Genomic DNA, 17332 nt, shown 5'->3' with positions numbered 1-17332 from the left:
CCATTATAAATTTTTCTCCCCTCATGAAATCACAACAGGAGTCTTTTTTTTAAAAAAAAATCTTCCTCTGCAAGGAGGGAGATATTGGAGAGTTTCCTTTGCATAAATAGTTAGAATAGTTCTCTCCATTAGAAAGGTGGCAATTTACCTTCATAGGCAAAGGAAAGAAAGTTGAGCCAATTCCACCCACCCCTCTCCCTTTTGCTTTGGGAAGGTTTGACTGATAAGACGTCGTAAGCACATAAGGGCTGTTGCTAAGGATGTCGCAGGAGCGCTGAGGTCGTCTGGGTGAATTAAGAAGGAGTCCTCCTCACCAGCATTTGCCATTGGACAGGGGTGGGGAAACTCATCCAAATGTTTTGGGAGACCCACACCTTTCATCCTAGGGGTAGCCATTGTGAAGTTGGGGGAGAGATAATGATGATGATTATTAATATTAATATTATTTTATTACAGTTATATATCACTCTTCAGTATAAAATCTCGGGACATTTCACAAAATTAAAATACCATGTAAAAGCACAAATAAATAGTTAAAATGTTAAGTTCGTCAGCAGTCATGACTTGTCACAGCGGCTGTGGAGGAGACTTTGGCCTCACTGTGGCAGTGGCTGAGGAAGTGGGACATTTAAACAGAAGCCAGGACGGTTTCTTTAGATCTGGGATTTTCTGCTCAAAGTGGGACAGTTGGAAGGTCTGCTGTACTACAAATATTTTGTTTACACATGCCCTCAATCTACAGGGCATCCATATTTGTAGAGAATAAGATTGTGCCATGGATTCCTTCCCCATAAACTGTTGCCCCTGGGCTGAGAGCAGAAAAATAATTGCTTGAAAGTTCCTCAGGGAGTCAAAGTCTCAGGGGCCTCATAGAAAGTTGTTTGGCCAGGAAACATCTGAGAAAGTTATTGCCTTCACAGATGAAATCACCAACTGCACTTCGAGCAGCATTTATTTCAGTCATGACAGATGGGGCATTTTCTCATCTTTGCACCATGACTGCCCCCTTGTGAGAAACAAGAGAGGGGGGAGGTCTGCTTTTGTGACAAGAAGCTTAATGTGCATCTCTACATTTGGTAGAGATTAATGGGTTTTCCTTCCAGTGAAGTAGGGCAGAGAGCAGTAGTGTCAAGCCTGTAGCTATTCCCAAAATCAAATGAAAAGATTCCAAGAGCTCTGGCCAGGTAAAGGAATAATTTTTAGAAAGTATCAACTCTTAGAAAAACATGAATGGTACGCTTTGACCTTGAAACTATGAAACTAGAGCTGATGAAGAATAAACCGAAACTGGGCCTTGTCCTGCATTTCTAAAAACTGGATTGCTACTGGCATTTGTCTTATTATTCTCAACTTAAAACTTTCTAAAAATTATTCCTTTACCTGGCCAGAGCTCTTGGAATCTTTTCATTTGATTTTCTCAACTCTCCAAGGACTCCAAATTATTTGTATTGTAGCTATTCCCCAAACAAGATTTGACCTTCATTTGGTGATTCATTCAATTAATTTTGTGCTCCCCATTAGCTTTTTCTCCTCAACAGCATTTGCCATTAGACAGCCGTGAGGAAACTCATTGCCTTTCGAGTCATTGCCGATGGCGTTTCTGTTCTTCACACTGTGACTGCTCCCCTTTAGCTTTTTTTTCTTCGGACCCATGCAGAGCGATGCAGCGGTTTAACCCTAGTGGTTCCCTAGTAATGAAGTAGACTCCACACACAAGACTTTGAAAACGACTCTTTACGTGCAGGATCACAACTATTATACATATATCAAGTCCAATGAACTGTGCTTCTCTCCCTTCTTGCTTCCAAAACTTCATTGAAGGAGGCCATAAATTATAGCTTCCCTGTCCTTACAAACGCCTCCAGACACAGCGTTTCCACACTCAGCAATAGATGAGTCTCTTCCAGCTGAATCAACTCAGAGAGCATCTGTGGGCAAAGGTGGGTTTTTGCTTGGCTTCAGATTCACTTCCTCTCACTGTGTCTCTTGCACAGTAATACACAGCCGTGTCCTCAGGTTTAAGGCTGTTCATTTGCAGATAGAGGAGGCTGTTGGAATTGTCCCTGGAGACAGTGAATCTTCCCTTCACTTTATCCAAGTAGTAAATGTGATTAGATTGAGGATATATGTAGGCCACCCATTCCAGGCCTTTCCCAGGAGCCTGTCTCACCCAGATCATGTAAGCACTCCCAAAGTTGAAGCCAGAGGCTTGGCAGGAGAGGCGGAGGGACTCCCCAGGCCTTTTCACATCTCCCCCAGACTCCACCAGCTGGACCTCAGATTGGACACCTGGAAAGAAAGGCATATTGAGAGACCGGATCCATGTTATTAACACCCAGAATGTACCAGCTTTCTTCAACTGGAAGAATGAATTTACCTCCCAAAGCTGCTGAAAAGAAAACCAGTTGAAGGAAAACTAGCATTTTCCTTGTCTGATTCTTTGTGAGAGTTAAGCAAGAAGTGGTCCCAGATATGCTGAGGGAGGGAGGCTGTCTGGCTGCTTTAAAGAGGAAGCTCTCTCTGAAGATTTACATACACATCAGTATAAAAGCACCAAGAGAGACTTTGGGCAGTGAAGGACTAGAGCAGGCATCCCCAAACTGCGGCCCTCCAGATTTTTTGGCCTACAACTCCCATGATCCCTAGCTAAGAGGACCAGTGGTCAGGGATGATGGGAATTGTAGTCCCAAACATCTGGAGGGCTGAAGTTTGGGGATGCCTGGACTAGAGTCATGTCTGCACTTTATCAGAAATCTCATTCTTTGCTGCTGCACAGTTTGTACAGGTCTTTACAGGGATGGTTTTATGTAGAACTCTCAGGATAAAAAAGCAACACGGGTTTTCAGAAACTCCATCACTTTCAGCATGCCCAGCGTTTGCACTCTCGAAGGTGGGGAACAATTTCTTTGCATAACCGTAGAGAGGAATTGGGCTGCAATGGTATGGTCAAATGAAGTGGAAGAAAAATTAGGCTAAATATGATATAACACTGTAGATTACAGCTCAGCAAAGAAATGAAATGGCTGTGGAACGCTCTCTCCTAAACGCTTTAACTAAAAAGATACAAGAGAAGCATATGTATAAGAATCCTGTCTTAATTTAGAACAGTAGAGCACATGACAAAACCTTCTCATAGTTCCTTGTCCTTGCTCTTCGCAAAGCATGGGGAATCCTGTATTCGCATTATGCAAATGAGAAATATCAAAGCTGTGTTTACATGGGGTGGGGAGGTGTCACTAACATGGAGCTCATGAATTCTTATATATGCATGTTCATAAACATTGCCTATTTGCATGTCAAGGCATCCTTTTTGGTCCTCCCCAATACCAAGAATAAGAAACACAACAACCAATACTTGGGTGAAATCAGGCCACAACTTTATTGACAACAAAAGTTTGGCATAGGTATTTTATATACCCCATCCCTTCCTGCAAAAAGAACTTGTGTTTTGGGGACAGCAAGGAAGGAGGGGGTCCCTGACCTACCTCAAGGGGTAACTCCCCACTGGATTGCACCTAGGGGAGTGCTGTGGCCCCTCACCCATGCCTGGGCGTCTGGACAGAAGCATCTCCCCTAGATCCCTTTAATGGGATACTCCATTTCAAAGGCAGAGGCTACAACCTGCCCTCAGAACAAGATTTCGCCTATGCAATCCCTAAACTGTCAAAGTTGTGACATTTGCAATGAGGATGGGGAAAACCACTGGGCTGAGTTGGGAAATTTCAACCTGGCCCCCAATACGGTGATCGGCTATGACACAGCAAGGTGGAACAGAACCACATGCAATAGCAATATGGAAAGTAGGTGGGTGGGGATACAACAAAAAGTGGCCGCAGAACGAGCCACGGGCCTGTATTATCTATCAGAGGAACAAGCTTTAACTTGGCCGCCCACGCTTGCTCCTGATTCGCTGATTAGGCAAGTGGACAGGAAAATTACTCAGGCAGCAAGTTTGGCCGAGAGCCTTCCTGTGCTGCCTGGGAATCCCAAGTCAGATTGTGGCACTCAGGGGAATGCCAGCCCTCAATGGTGTCCACCAGAAAGGGAGAGCACACTTCTCACAGTATCCTCTCTCCCCAATGGAAATTTCAAAGAAGTTATTCACAGTAGTCAATAGAAGAGCTATGGTGTGTAGCTTGTTGTGGTGCTTGTGTGTAGTGCCCATTGCAGAATGTTTGATGGCCCTTGGTGTAAATGAAGAAGAGAACTGACTTACATTAAAAAAATAAATATTTGTAGATCTGATCAGGACCATGAGATCATCATTTGAGGCCGTTTTTTCATGTTATTCCTCCACACGATGTCTGGAGGATGGCAAAATGAGAAGGAGCCTTTTCTGCAATGGCTCCCTGTTTGTGGAATGCTCTCCTCAGTGAGACTCGCCTAGAACCATCATTATACATCTGTAGGAAACAGGCAAAAACTTTCCTCTATAACCAGTCCTTTGCCCTTTAACTATTTGTGGTCTCCTAGAAGGGGACGAGGTGTTTTAAATGTATTTCTCTTTCCTCTTGGTTTTAAAGTATCTATGAGGGGTACTTTGTCTCTTTGGTTGTAAGTCTCATTGGATTGCTGTGTGCGAGATAAAGGAACTGACAAATTCATAATAATTACACTAATAATTGATTATAGTTTGCCTAAGGAGAGCCCCAGGTGTGCAGCTGCATGACTACCAGGCTGTCTCTGTGTGAATGGGGACCTGGGAAACGGAGGTGACAGACTATTGGTCTAAACTGTCTTAACAGGTTTCTTTGTTCTCTGGCAGCTAATAGAATGTCCCTGCTTTCATGTGGAATGTTGGAGGGAAGGCAACTCTTCTGTTTTGATTAAAGGAGGGTTTTTGTCTGGTTTCAGATTCACTTCCTCTCACTGTGTCTCTTGCACAGTAATACACAGCCGTGTCCTCGGGTTTAAGGCTGTTCATTTGCAGATAGAGGAGGCTGTTGGAATTGTCCCTGGAGATGGTGAATCTTCCCTTCACTTTATCCAAGTAGTGAATTGTACCTGAATTGTAGTTTATGTAGGCCACCCATTCCAAGCCCTTCCCAGGACCCTGTCTCACCCAGTCCATGCCATAATCCCCAAAGTTGAACCCAGAGACTTGGCAGGAGAGGTGAAGGGACTCTCCAGGCCTTTTCACATCTCCTCCAGACTCCACCAGCTGGACTTCTGATTGGACACCTAGAAAGAAAGGCATTTTAAGAAGTTGCTGTATGTTAACAACACCCAGAATGTACCAACCTTTGATAACTGGTATGAGAAATTTACCTCCAAAAGTTGCTGAAAAGAAAACAAGCTGAAGCAAAGCTATCATTTTTCCTTCCTGGTGCTTTGAGAGAGTTGACTAAAATGTGGTCCCTAATATGCAGCAGTAAGGAGAGTGTTTGACTGCTTTAAAGAGGAAGCTCTCTCTGAAATTTACATAACCAGGAGGATAAAAGCACCAACGGAGACATTTTGCAATGTCCGACTGGAAGCATATGGTGACCTGGCAAAAATCTGCTTCTTTGCCATTTCACAATTTGCACAGCTCTTAACCTTGATGGGCTTATGAATCCCCTCATACACACAGGCTCCATGATTTCAAAGATGGAAACCATCAGATAGATAAGTAATGGGGGGGATGGGTTTGAAGTATGTGTCTTAAAGGTATATTTCATTCACATGTACGGAGCTTTCTTTGTGAGAATGGAAATAGAGGGATCCAACTATTGCCATAATTATCTAAATAATTTCATTTTCTTTCTTGCAACTGAACCTACTCAGAGTTCATCTGTAAGCAAGAAAGGGTTCTTGCTTGACTTCAGATTCACTTCCCACCACTGTGTCGCTAACACCGTAATACACTGCCATGTCCTCAGCTTCAAGTTCATTTGCATTTGTTTGAATTGTCGCTGGAGATGGTGAAGTGCCCTTTCACCGCATCCAAGTAACTTGTCACTGAATCTGTAGCTATCCATGCTACCCATTCCAGGCCCTTTCCAGTAGCCTGTCTCACCCATTACATGTTGTAGCTCCTGAAGCTGAACCCAGACGTTTGAAAGGAGAGGCGGAGGGAATCCCCAGGTCTTTTGATGTCCCCTCCAGACTCAACCATCTGAACTTCCGATTGGGCACCTGGAAATAAGGCATTTTAAGATGCTTGTCCACACTTCTACTAGTGTTGTGTCTAGACAACACAAGTCTGAGCGGTTTCACTCCTTTCCAAGGGAAAACCCCCTCTTTAATGATAGATAAGAAGAAATTTCAATTTGGAGGAACCACAGATGGCTGTTTGCTCCAATGGAGCACTAAAGAGCAGTTTGCCGGGAGTGGGGGCGTTTATCAGTGAGACCATGGATAAGGCCTCAAAATGAAACAGTTTTCTTTAACTGAAAAGATGGATTTACCTCCAAATGCTGTTGAAAGGAAGATAAGTTGAAGCAAAACTATCATTTCCCCTCTTGAATTATTTGAGATGGTTTAGCAAAAAGTGATCCCAGGAATTCAGGGTTTTGTAACTGGGGCAGGGTTAGCGCCTAACAGACTTACGGAGGAAGCAGTTTCTGAAAATTTGCATGCCCCCTAACCTAAAAAAAACCCAGCACAGCACTTTGGTGGCTTATGGCTACATGTCTTTGTAATGAATAGTATGCTTATTTATTAATGCACAATTTGACCTGTTGTTACCCTGGGGAATTTATATTTACTTCTCACTATAAAAGAGAAACACAGGGACCTTCACATTATATATCCTTTTAAGGGACAGAATAGTGGGCAGGTGAAAACATCTGCTTTTCTCAGTGCAGGGCAATTCTTGTGGGACTTGGCAAATTAATATGAATCTAATGTGTGACTTGGCAAATACAAATGCCTACATGAATAAGGAACTTCACTTGCATCAGTTAAGCGTAATCAAGCATTGGCAAGCAGTCCTTTTTTTATTCTTGGCAATAAACAAGCTAAATAAAGGTATCAATAGAGGAGAGTTGAATATTGTCTGCCTGGACCACCCCTCCCTCCATTGGCATTTTCTGTTCTTGACAACATCACTGCCCCCTTGTGGGGAACAGGAAGAAGTGGAATATAATTCCAGGAGTCTTGGTTTCTGGCAAGATGTTTAATTTGCAAAATGACATTTGGCATAGATTTGTGGGTATACCATCTAGTGACATGGGGAAGAGCAAAACAGCATCGAACATGTAGTTGCACCTAAAACACATTTCAAGTATTAGATCTTGATTTTTGAAATTATTATTCTTTCAGTTAATTACTGCTTTTAACATACCACAGAACACACCATTGCTGAACAGAGCTGCCTAACCATATGTTTTCCATATCTGATTCTTTTGCTCATCACAATGGAGAGGTAGGTGATAGGGAATAAGTGTTATGCATGCACATAAACACCATTCCCATGGAATTCATTATATTTATTTCCAGCATTTTATCCCAGTTTTTCCATTGAATTCAAGCTGCTATACATAATATCCCCCTCCTCATATTTTCCCTACAACACCCCAGTAAGGTAGGTTAGGCTGAAAGGCTGTGACTGACCCAAGGTCATCTAGTGAGCTTCATGGACGAGTAGGGATTTGAACCCGGGTTTCCCAGGTCCTATGTGCTGCAGAGGTGGTTTCAGCCCATGCCATGGGATGGTGGGATGATCAAGAAAGACACAGTGGCCAATTCAGAATTTTATAAAAATAAAAAAAACAAATAATCATATATTTGCAAATCTGGATATTGATTTCAGGTGGTAGGAAAAAAAAGCTGCAGCAAAGTCATTTTGTACAGTGTTGTACTGATCCACATTGGTCTATTTACATTGTGTTTCACTTCTGTAGGTTTTCATCAGTATAATTATAATAATTTCTGCATTAAGTTATAGATTGAAGAGGCATGCTGTTTGTATGTTGTTCTGCATCATCTGTGTAGAATTGCTCTGTCAAAACTTTCACAGCAAATATGTTTATAGAAGCAGAACTTCTACTTTTTGAACATGGCGCCAATAGGCTTTGTGTCACTGTGTCTTCTCGGGCACAGAAATACACAGTGGAGTCTGCAGCTGTCAGGGAGTTCAGCTGGAGGGAGAACTCGTTCTTGGAGGCATCTGAAGAAATGGTTGCTCGGTTCTTCAGGGAAGGGGCATATATTCTCTCTCCATTATAGAGATATATATGTGCAATCCATTCCAGACCTTTCCCAGAAGATTGACGGATCCAATGCCACCAATAGTGCTGAGTAGAGATGGAGAAACCTGTGACTTTACAAAGCAGGTTGAGATTCTCTCCTGGTCTCACTATTCCTGGCCCAGATGATACAAGCTGAATATCTGAGAAGACGCCTTGGAAAGAGAAAAGATGGCAATGAATTATTGGACGTCATCCAATCATCAAATGAAGTAAATTAATATTGTAGAACTTCCCTTACCTTTAGAAAAAGCCACCAAGGAAAACAAGAGCATCAAGAGCGCCATAATTTTGAGGAATTAATGTCCTAAAGATGCAGGAAAGAGGAGACTCTGGGCTGGGAAACTAGTGAAGATTTTATATTCAGGGTTTTTCATTGGAAACTACTCCCAACTTCCTGGTGGCATTTACATGAGACCTCCCCCGTGAGGCACCTGAGGCAGATAAAAGCAGTTTGGGGGACCAGGGTTTGTTGCTCACTTCTTCTTTGTCCCCTGCACACACACAAACACACAAAAACAAATGCACACAGAGTGGATTTCTAATGGAGGGGCATAAATGGAATGTAAAATTCAATCAAAGATGTTTCTATTGGAGGAAGGTTTTGAAGAGATTAATGTACTGGGGATGGATTTTTCTTTCTCTTATACTTTGAAATTGCTGGTTGTGGTGGATCGGTCAAGAGACTGGCTTATTATTATTATTATTATTATTATTATTATTATTATTATTATTATTTCAGCCTCCCTTCCCCATGCACCTATAGAGATACTTTTGGTGTGATGCAATTATAATTTCAGGTGCAGCTTGTGAAAAAATTGAGCTCTGCTGTGGCAACCGGGAGAAGAGGAATTTTAAGTAAATGAAAGAAAATGTAAGATATCGGTTCCATCTTTATATTCACAGCCCAGTGCTCCCTTCCTCCACCCCTGGAATGCCCATCACACTCCCAAATGCAAGACTATTATATATTATCTCCCTTCATGAAATCACATCAAGAGTCTTTAAAAAAATATTTTTAAAAATGCTTCCTCCACAGGAGGGAGATATTGGAATTTTTCATTTGCATAAATATTTAGAATACTCCTCTACATTTGAAAGGTGGCAATTTGCCTTCATAGACAAAGGAGAGAGACAAGGTTGAGCCAATTCCACCCAACCCTCTCCATTTTGCTTTGGGAAGGTTTGACTGACAAGATGTTGTAAGCACAGAAGGGTTGTGGCTAATAATAATTTGTATGTACTGAGCTGAATCCTAGATCCTAGAATAGGATCCAGAATCAGCAGTCTGATTGGTCCGCAGGAGCCACCGAATCCAACTCCAGGTGGAAGTGAATCCGCAACCTGATTGGCCTGCAGGAGCAGCCAATCAGGCTGCTGGCAGAAGTCAATCCACAACCTGATTGGCCCACAGGTGTAGCCCTGAAGTAGACAATCACGCAAGGCCCATTGTGTAAATAATGTATATCAGCAGATGGTTGTGGGAAAAGAGCCATTCTTCTCTTCTTCTCCTTGATTACTGCGAGCTGAATAAAGAGAATGAAATTCACTCTCGACTCCGAGTATATTTCACTGGCGACGAAGGTGGGATCCTGCTGAGCTAACTGCCACCACACACTGCACCGCAGCACCGCCACCTGCCGCATCGCTGCATTGCACTGTGCATCCAGGCTTCAGCTCTAGGACCCAAGGAACCCAGAATGGCAACCAACAGCAGCTTCTCACCATTCAAACCAGCATCGGGAGACTGGGAAGGGTACGCCACCGGTTTCAACTTCCTCCTGCAAGCAAAATAAGTCACCAACGATGCCATGAAGAGGGGGACATTCTTCGGCGTCTGTGGAGAGGAGACTTTTGAAATCTCCTTGCACCTAGAGATGTCGCTACCGTCTCTTACAAAACAATAATGGAACGGCTGAAGGGGCACTTCTCACCACAGCCCTCGGTGGTAGCTTGCCGAAATGCCTACTACACAAAGTGGCAAGCCCCGAGGGTTTGTGACCTCCCTCTGCCAAGCCGCCCGGTTGTGCAACTTCTCAGAGTTGGAGAACATGCTTTGTGACCGCCTCGCCGGTGGCCTGAGGGGCGAGATGTTGCAACGATGCCTCTACGCCAAAAAATACCTCATGTTCCAGGTTGCTCTGGAGGAAGCCCTGGCAACCAAAGCCACCGAGAGGTCGACGCAAGAGGCACGACTGGCCCCGCCATCCCAACCGAGGGTCCACCACGAAGACTTCACCGACGATTCAGAATCTGACAGGGAGGAAGTACACCGAGTAGGAGTGGCGCACTCAAGCAGCACACACACCACAGCAGCCTCAACGAGAAGGAGGGAACTGTGCAAGCTGCGGGGAGAACCACGAGAGGAGGACCTGCCGTTTCCGTAACCCGAGTATATTTCAATAATAATAATAATAATAATAATAATAATAATAATAATAATACCCTACCCTCCCCGCTCCAGAGACAGGGCTCAGGGCGCCTAATAACAAATATAAAACACTGATTAAGATGACTTAAAAACAGCTTTAAAACAACATTAAATACAATATAAATATCACATCACCAGGGCTAACTAGCCAGTTAGTCCTTCTAAGGCCAGCAAGGAGACCAGGCAAGTATTTAAGTGTGGGGACCCAGAAAGGTTTCTTCATAGAAAAAGGGAAAGGGAAAGGAAAAAGGAATGGAGGATCAGGCTAAATTGAAGGCCAGGAGGAATAGTTCTGTCTTACAGGCCCTGCGGAAGAAAATCAAGTCCTGCAGGGCCCTAGTCTCATGGGACAGAGTATTCCACCAGGTCGGTGCCATCACTGAAAAGGCCCTGACCCTGGTGGAGGATAATCTGGCGTCTTTAGGGCCCGGGACCCTTAGACTGTTATTATTTGCAAACCTTATGGTCCTCTGTGGGACATACCAGGAGAGGCGGTCCCGTAAGCATGAGGGTCCTAGGCTGCATAGGGCTTTAAAGGTAAAAACCAGCGCCTTAAACCTGACCTGGTACTCCACTGGGAGCCAGTACAGCTGGTAAAGCATTGGGTGAATATGCTCCCATGACAGGGACCCCGTGATGAGCCTCGCTGCAGCATTCTGCACCCCCTGGATTTTCTGGAACAGTTTCAAGGGCAGCCCCACATAGAGTGAGTTACAGTAGTCAAGCCTGGAGGTGACTGTCACATGGATCACTGTGGCCAGGTCAGGGTGGGAAAGGTAAGGGACCCAACTGCTTGATATGGCGAAGATGGAAAAATGTCACCTTGGCTGTTGCTGCAACCTGCATCTCCATGGAAAGGAAGGTGTCAAGGATTACACCCAAACTCTTAACGGAAGGCACTGGCACTAATTGAGCCCCTGCAAGAGAAGGGGGTTGGTCCCCCAAACCTATACCATCCCGACCCAGCTCTAGGACCTCTGTCTTCAAAGGATTTAATTTCAGCCGGCTCCCACGGAGCCATCCAGCCACAGCCTCCAAGGATCTGGTCAGTGTGTCCGGGGCTGAGTTGGGGTGGCCGTCCATCAGCAGATAGAGCTGAGTGTCATCAGCATATTTGTGACAACCCAGTCCAAATCGCCAGACAATCTGGGCAAGGGGGGCGTATAAAGGATGTAACAGGGAGCGCAGAGTCCTCCTCACCAGGATTTGCCATTGGACAGGGGTGGGGAAACTCATCCAAATGTTTTGGGAGTCCAACTTCTTTCATCCTACGGGTAGCCATTGTGAAGTTGGAGAGAGATGATGATGATGATGATGATGATTAATATTAATATTTTTTATAGTTATATATCACTCTTCATCAATAAATCCCAGGATGGTTCACAAGATAAAAAAAAATGTAAAAGCACCAAAAAATAGTTAAAATGTTAAGTACATCAGCCGTAATGACTTTTCACAGTGGCTATGGAGGAGACTTTGGCCTCACTCTGGTCATGGCTGAGGAAGTGGGACATTTAAACAGAAGCCAGGGTGGCTTCTGTAGATCTGGGATGTTCTCCTCAAAGAAGGACAGTTGGAAGGTCTGCTGTACTTGCTTACACATGCCCTCAATCTATAGACTATCCATATTTGTAGAAAAGAAGATTGTGCCATGGATTCCTTCCCCATAAACTGTTGCCTATGGGCTGAGAGCACAGAGATAATTGCTTGAAAGTTTCTCAGGGACTCAAAGTCTCAGGGGGCTCATAGAAAGTTGGTTGACCAGGAAACATCTGAGAAATCACTCAGATGAAATCACCAACCACACTTCGAGCAGCATTTTATTTCAGTCATGACAGATGGGGCATTTTCTCATCTTTGCACCATGACTGCCCCCTTGTGAAAAACAAGAGGGGGAAGAGGTCTGCTTTTGTGACAAGATGCTTAATATGCAAAATTACAATTGGTAGAGATTAATGGGTTTTCCTTCCAGTGAAGCCAAATGCTCCTTTAGACCATTTCATCATGGGTGGAGAGCAGGCGGGAGCGGGGCTGGCAGCGTCCCAGGGGAAGGGCACACCGCCTACAGGGGTGCTCAGGCCGGGGTGTGTGTGTGTCAGCCGAGATGGTACTCCACTGGGGTCATGCTGCCAGGGGCGGTGATCTCCCCCCCCCCACTCCTCTTCCTCTGCCAGTGCTTCTCACTGTAACCTCTGTCTACTAAACATGCTCTGTACCTTTCAGTCTCACCAGATGCATTTCTTTTGATTATATAAATCCACCTGCAGAAGGAGAGAGACTCTATCTATCTATCATCTATCTCTATCATCATTTATGTATCTATATATCTACCATCTATCTCTATCATCATCTATCTATCTATATATATATATATCTACCATCTATCTAATATATTTACAATGTCTGTGTGTTTTGATAGGTGGCTCTCTGCATAAATAAAAGCCCTTGTTATACATGCATGTCTGAATTGTCTGATATGTTTGTTTTGCAGGAAGACCCTAAGGAGAAGCAGAGTCTTGTGTGTGGAGAGAAGGTGTCCCGACTCCAACCTTTCTCCCAATGAAGAAATTTCCACACCCAGAGGCTATGAAAGAATGTTTTACGACAACAAAAATAAAGTATAGTGGTATCTCACAAGAGAGAATGCCTCATGCAACGAAAAACTCGCAAGACTAAAGCTTTTGCGATGTTTTCGGCGCTTCGCTAGACGTTTTCTATGGCCGTGCATCGGAAGACAAAGTTTTTCGGCTCTTTTTTGTTTTTTGTTTGGGTTTTTTGCTGCGGCAAAACACGCTTTGCAAGACGAGATTAACGCAAGACGAAGCAACACGCGGAACAAATTACTTTCGTCTTGCGAGGCACCACTGTATGTGCACTACATAAAGAGAACATCATATGACCTCACCATAGGCAAGTGGACGCACGTGAGCCCAACCCCCCCTTAACTTCCTAAAAAACATGAACAGAGAGCATCACGTGTGTTATAGAATTCATGTAAAAGAGGGATAGAAGCAGGAATTAAACCACAAGATGCTGCTTGAACCTATGTAAAATCCTGGCATTAAATATGTCTTTGGACCTTATAGACTTCAATAAGAAATGGGTTGGGGAGTGCTGACACGCTAAAGAGGACCAAAAAAGTCATTTGAACTAAATGTTTCTTCGGTCTCTTGCTGCTAAATCATCTCAGAAAGCATCTGTGGGCAAAGAAGGGTTTTTGCTTGGCTTGAGATTCACTTCCTCTCACTGTGTCTCCTGCACAGTAATACACAGCCGTGTCCTCGGGTTTAAGTCTGTTCATTTGCAGATAGAGGAGGCTGTTGGAATTGTCTCTGGAGATGGTGAATCTTCCCTTCACTTTATCCAAGTAGTAAATAGTATTTGAATTGTAATTTATGTATACTACCCATTCCAGGCCTTTCCCAGGAGCCTGTCTCACCCAGCTCATGTAAGCATTCCCAAAGTCGAACCGAGAGGCTTGGCAGGAGAGGTGGAGGGACTCCCCAGGCCTTTTCACATCGCCCCCAGACTCCACCAGCTGGACCTCAGATTGGACACCTGGAAAGAAAGGCATATTGAGAGACCGGATCCATGTTATTAACACCCAGAATGTACCAGCTTACTTCAACTGGAAGAATGAATTTACCTCCCAAAGCTGCTGAAAAGAAAACAAGTTGAAGGAAAACTAGCATTTTCCTTGTCTGATTCTTTGTGAGAGTTAAGCAAGAAGTGGTCCCAGATATGCTGAGGAAGGGAGGCTGTCTCACTGCTTTAAAGAGGAAGCTCTCTCTGAAGATTTACATACACATCAGTATAAAAGCACCAAGAGAGACTTTGGGCAGTGAAGGACTAGAGTCATGTCTGCACTTCATCAGAAATCTCATTCTTTGCTGCTGCACAGTTTGTACAGGTCTTTATAGGGATGGTTTTATGTAGAACTCTCAGGATAAAAAAACAACACGGGTTTTCAGAAATTCCATCATTTTCTTTTTTTTAAAAAAAATGTATTTATTAAAGATTTTCAAACATGCAAAAATACAAAACACAAAAAATACAAGAAATACAAAAAATACAAAGTACAAAAAAATACAAAAATACAAAAACAAAAATTCTTACTTATAACCCTTATTTCTAATCTATTGACTTCCTCTTCCACCTCCTGCTGCGCTTCTTTACATTTCATATTTAGTAAGTTCTGAATCTTATATAAACTCTAAATACTTCAATATTGCCTTATAACTATATCTATTATATCTTATCCTTTAAACACTCAATCTATATCTTGCTTCTTAATTAATATATCCTCATCTTCTAACAATACCTATTTTCAATCCCTTATAGTATCTACAACCTCCTTGTATCTCCCTCACTTCCATTAATTCAGTCTATTATATGCTTATTTTTCAAATAAATTTTAAATTTCTTCCAATCTTCTTCCGCTGCTTCTTCACTCCAATCCCAAAGTCTCCCCGTCAACTCAGACAGTTCCATATATTCTATCAACTTCTTTTGCCATTCATCCACAGTTGGTAATTCTTCATTCTTCCAATTCTTTGCCAATAATATTCTTGGTGCTGTTGTGGCATACAGGAAAAAAAAAAAACATCTTTTTTAGGGATATCATCCCCCGTTATCCCAAGTAAGAAGGCCTCTGGTTTCTTAACAAAAGTGTTTTTCAACACTTTTTTCAATTCATTATAAATCTTTTTCCAGAAGTCTCTCACTTGGGGGCACGTCCACCACATGTGGAAGAAAGTACATTCTTGTTTTTTACATTTCCAACATTTGTTGTCTTGTTTATGATAAATTTTAGCTAACTTTACCGGAGTCAGGTACCATCTATACATCATTTTCATTAAATTTCCTTTTAAAACTGTACACGCGGTAAATTTCATATTTTGCTTCCATAACCTTTCCCAATCCTCCACCATGATGTTGTGCCCTACATCATTTGCCCATTTTATCATCACACATTTTGTGTGCTCGTCTTTTGTATGCCATTCCAACAATACTTTATACATTTTTGATAAATTTTTACTTTTTGAATCTAACAATTCTGTTTCTAATTTAGACTTTTGCATTTGAAAACCAACTTTTTTGTCCGTTTTAAACATTTCATTAATTTGATAATATTGCAACCAATAGCTTACTTTACTCTTCAACACCTCATATGGTTTTAGCTTTATCTGATCACCGTCTTCCAATAGGATATCCCTATATCTCAACAATTTTGTTGACATGTTCAATCTTTTTTGGGGTTTTAGCTTCTGCCCGTGAAATCCATCTGGGTGTTTTTGGTTCTAGCAAATCTTTATACCTGTTCCACACGTTATACAGAGTTTTTCTAATGATATGATTTTTAAAACCTCTATGAACCTTGACCTTATCATACCATAAATATGCATGCCAACCAAACACATTATCATGACCTTCCAAATCGAGTATGTCATCATTTTCTAAGACAAACCATTCTCTTAGCCAGCAAAAGGCTGCTGCTTCAAAATATAGCTTCAAATCTGGTAGGGAAAAACCTCCTCTTTCCTTAACATCCGTTTAACAGGAACTCCATCATTTTCAGCATGCCCAGTGCTTGTACCATCGAAGGTGGGGAACAATTTCTTTGCATAACTGTGGGGAGGAATTGGGCTACAATGATATGGTCAAATGAAGTAGAAGAACATTTAGAGTGACACTGTAGATCACAGCTCAGCAAAGAAATGAAATGAAATGGCTGTGGAATGCTCTCTCTTAAAGGCTTTAACTAAAAAGATACGTGAGTAGCATATGTATAAGAATCCTGTCTTAATATAGAACAGTGGAGCAGATGACATGACATCCTCATAGCGCCTTCTTCTTGCTCTTCTCAAAGCATGGGGAATCATGTCTTTGTAATATGTAAATGAGAAATATAAAATGAGAAATATAAAAAGTCTGCTTACATGGGGGGGGAGGTGTCACTAACATAGAACTCACGGGTTCTTATATATGCATGTTCATAAACATTGCCTAGTTGTATGTCAAGTCATCCTTTTTGGTCCTCCCCAATACCAAGAACAACAACCAATACTTGGGTGAAATCAGGCCACAACTTTTATATACCCCATCCCTTCCTGCAAAAAGAACTTGTGTTTTGGGGACAACAAGGAATGAGGGGGTCCCTGACCTACATCAAGGGGTAACTCTCCACTGGATTGCACCTGGGGAGTGCTGTGGCCCCTCACCCATGGCTGGGCATCTGGACAGAAGCTTCTCCCCTAGATCCCTTTAATGGGATACTCCATTTCGAAGGCAGAGGCTACAGCCTATGCAATCCCTAAACTGTCAGAGTTGTGACATTTGCAATGAGGATGAGGAAAACCATTGGGCTGAGTTGAAAATTTTCAACCTGGCCCCCAATACGGTGATCGGCTATGCCATAGCAAGGTGGAGCAGAACAACATGCAATAGCAATATGTAAAATGGGTGGGTGGGGATCCAACAAAAAGTGCCTGCAGAACAAGCCACGGGCCTGTATTATATACTGAAAGAAGGAGTTCTAACTTGGTTGCCCATGCTTGATCCTGATTCACTTATTAGGCAAGTAGACAGGACATGCTTGATCCTGATTCACTTATTAGACAAGTAGACAGGACAAATTGCTCAGGAAGCAAGTTTGGCCCAGAGCCTTCCTGTGATGCCTGGGAATCCCAATTCAGATCCTGGCATGCAGGGTAATGGCAGCCCACAATGG

At 42.9% G+C, this 17332-nt stretch overlaps 2 gene segments (V, D, J or C); both read right to left on the bottom strand.

The window, feature by feature from the left end:
* Positions 1–1912: 1912 nt before the first annotated feature.
* LOC132593006 (Ig heavy chain V region 3-like) lies at positions 1913–2458 on the bottom strand. The segment is given in 2 exon segments: positions 1913–2289; positions 2378–2458. Coding segments are annotated over 2 exon segments (423 nt in total).
* A 2307-nt stretch (positions 2459–4765) lies between these two features.
* Positions 4766–5351, bottom strand: LOC118095737 (immunoglobulin heavy variable 3-20-like). The segment is given in 2 exon segments: positions 4766–5181; positions 5269–5351. Coding segments are annotated over 2 exon segments (462 nt in total).
* Positions 5352–17332: the final 11981 nt, after the last annotated feature.

The sequence above is a fragment of the Zootoca vivipara genome, chromosome 13 (assembly GCF_963506605.1).
Source record: "Zootoca vivipara chromosome 13, rZooViv1.1, whole genome shotgun sequence".
NCBI classification, from domain to species: Eukaryota; Metazoa; Chordata; class Lepidosauria; order Squamata; family Lacertidae; genus Zootoca; species Zootoca vivipara.
Note: the sequence above shows the minus strand (reverse complement) of the source record. Positions and strands in the feature narration are given on the sequence as shown.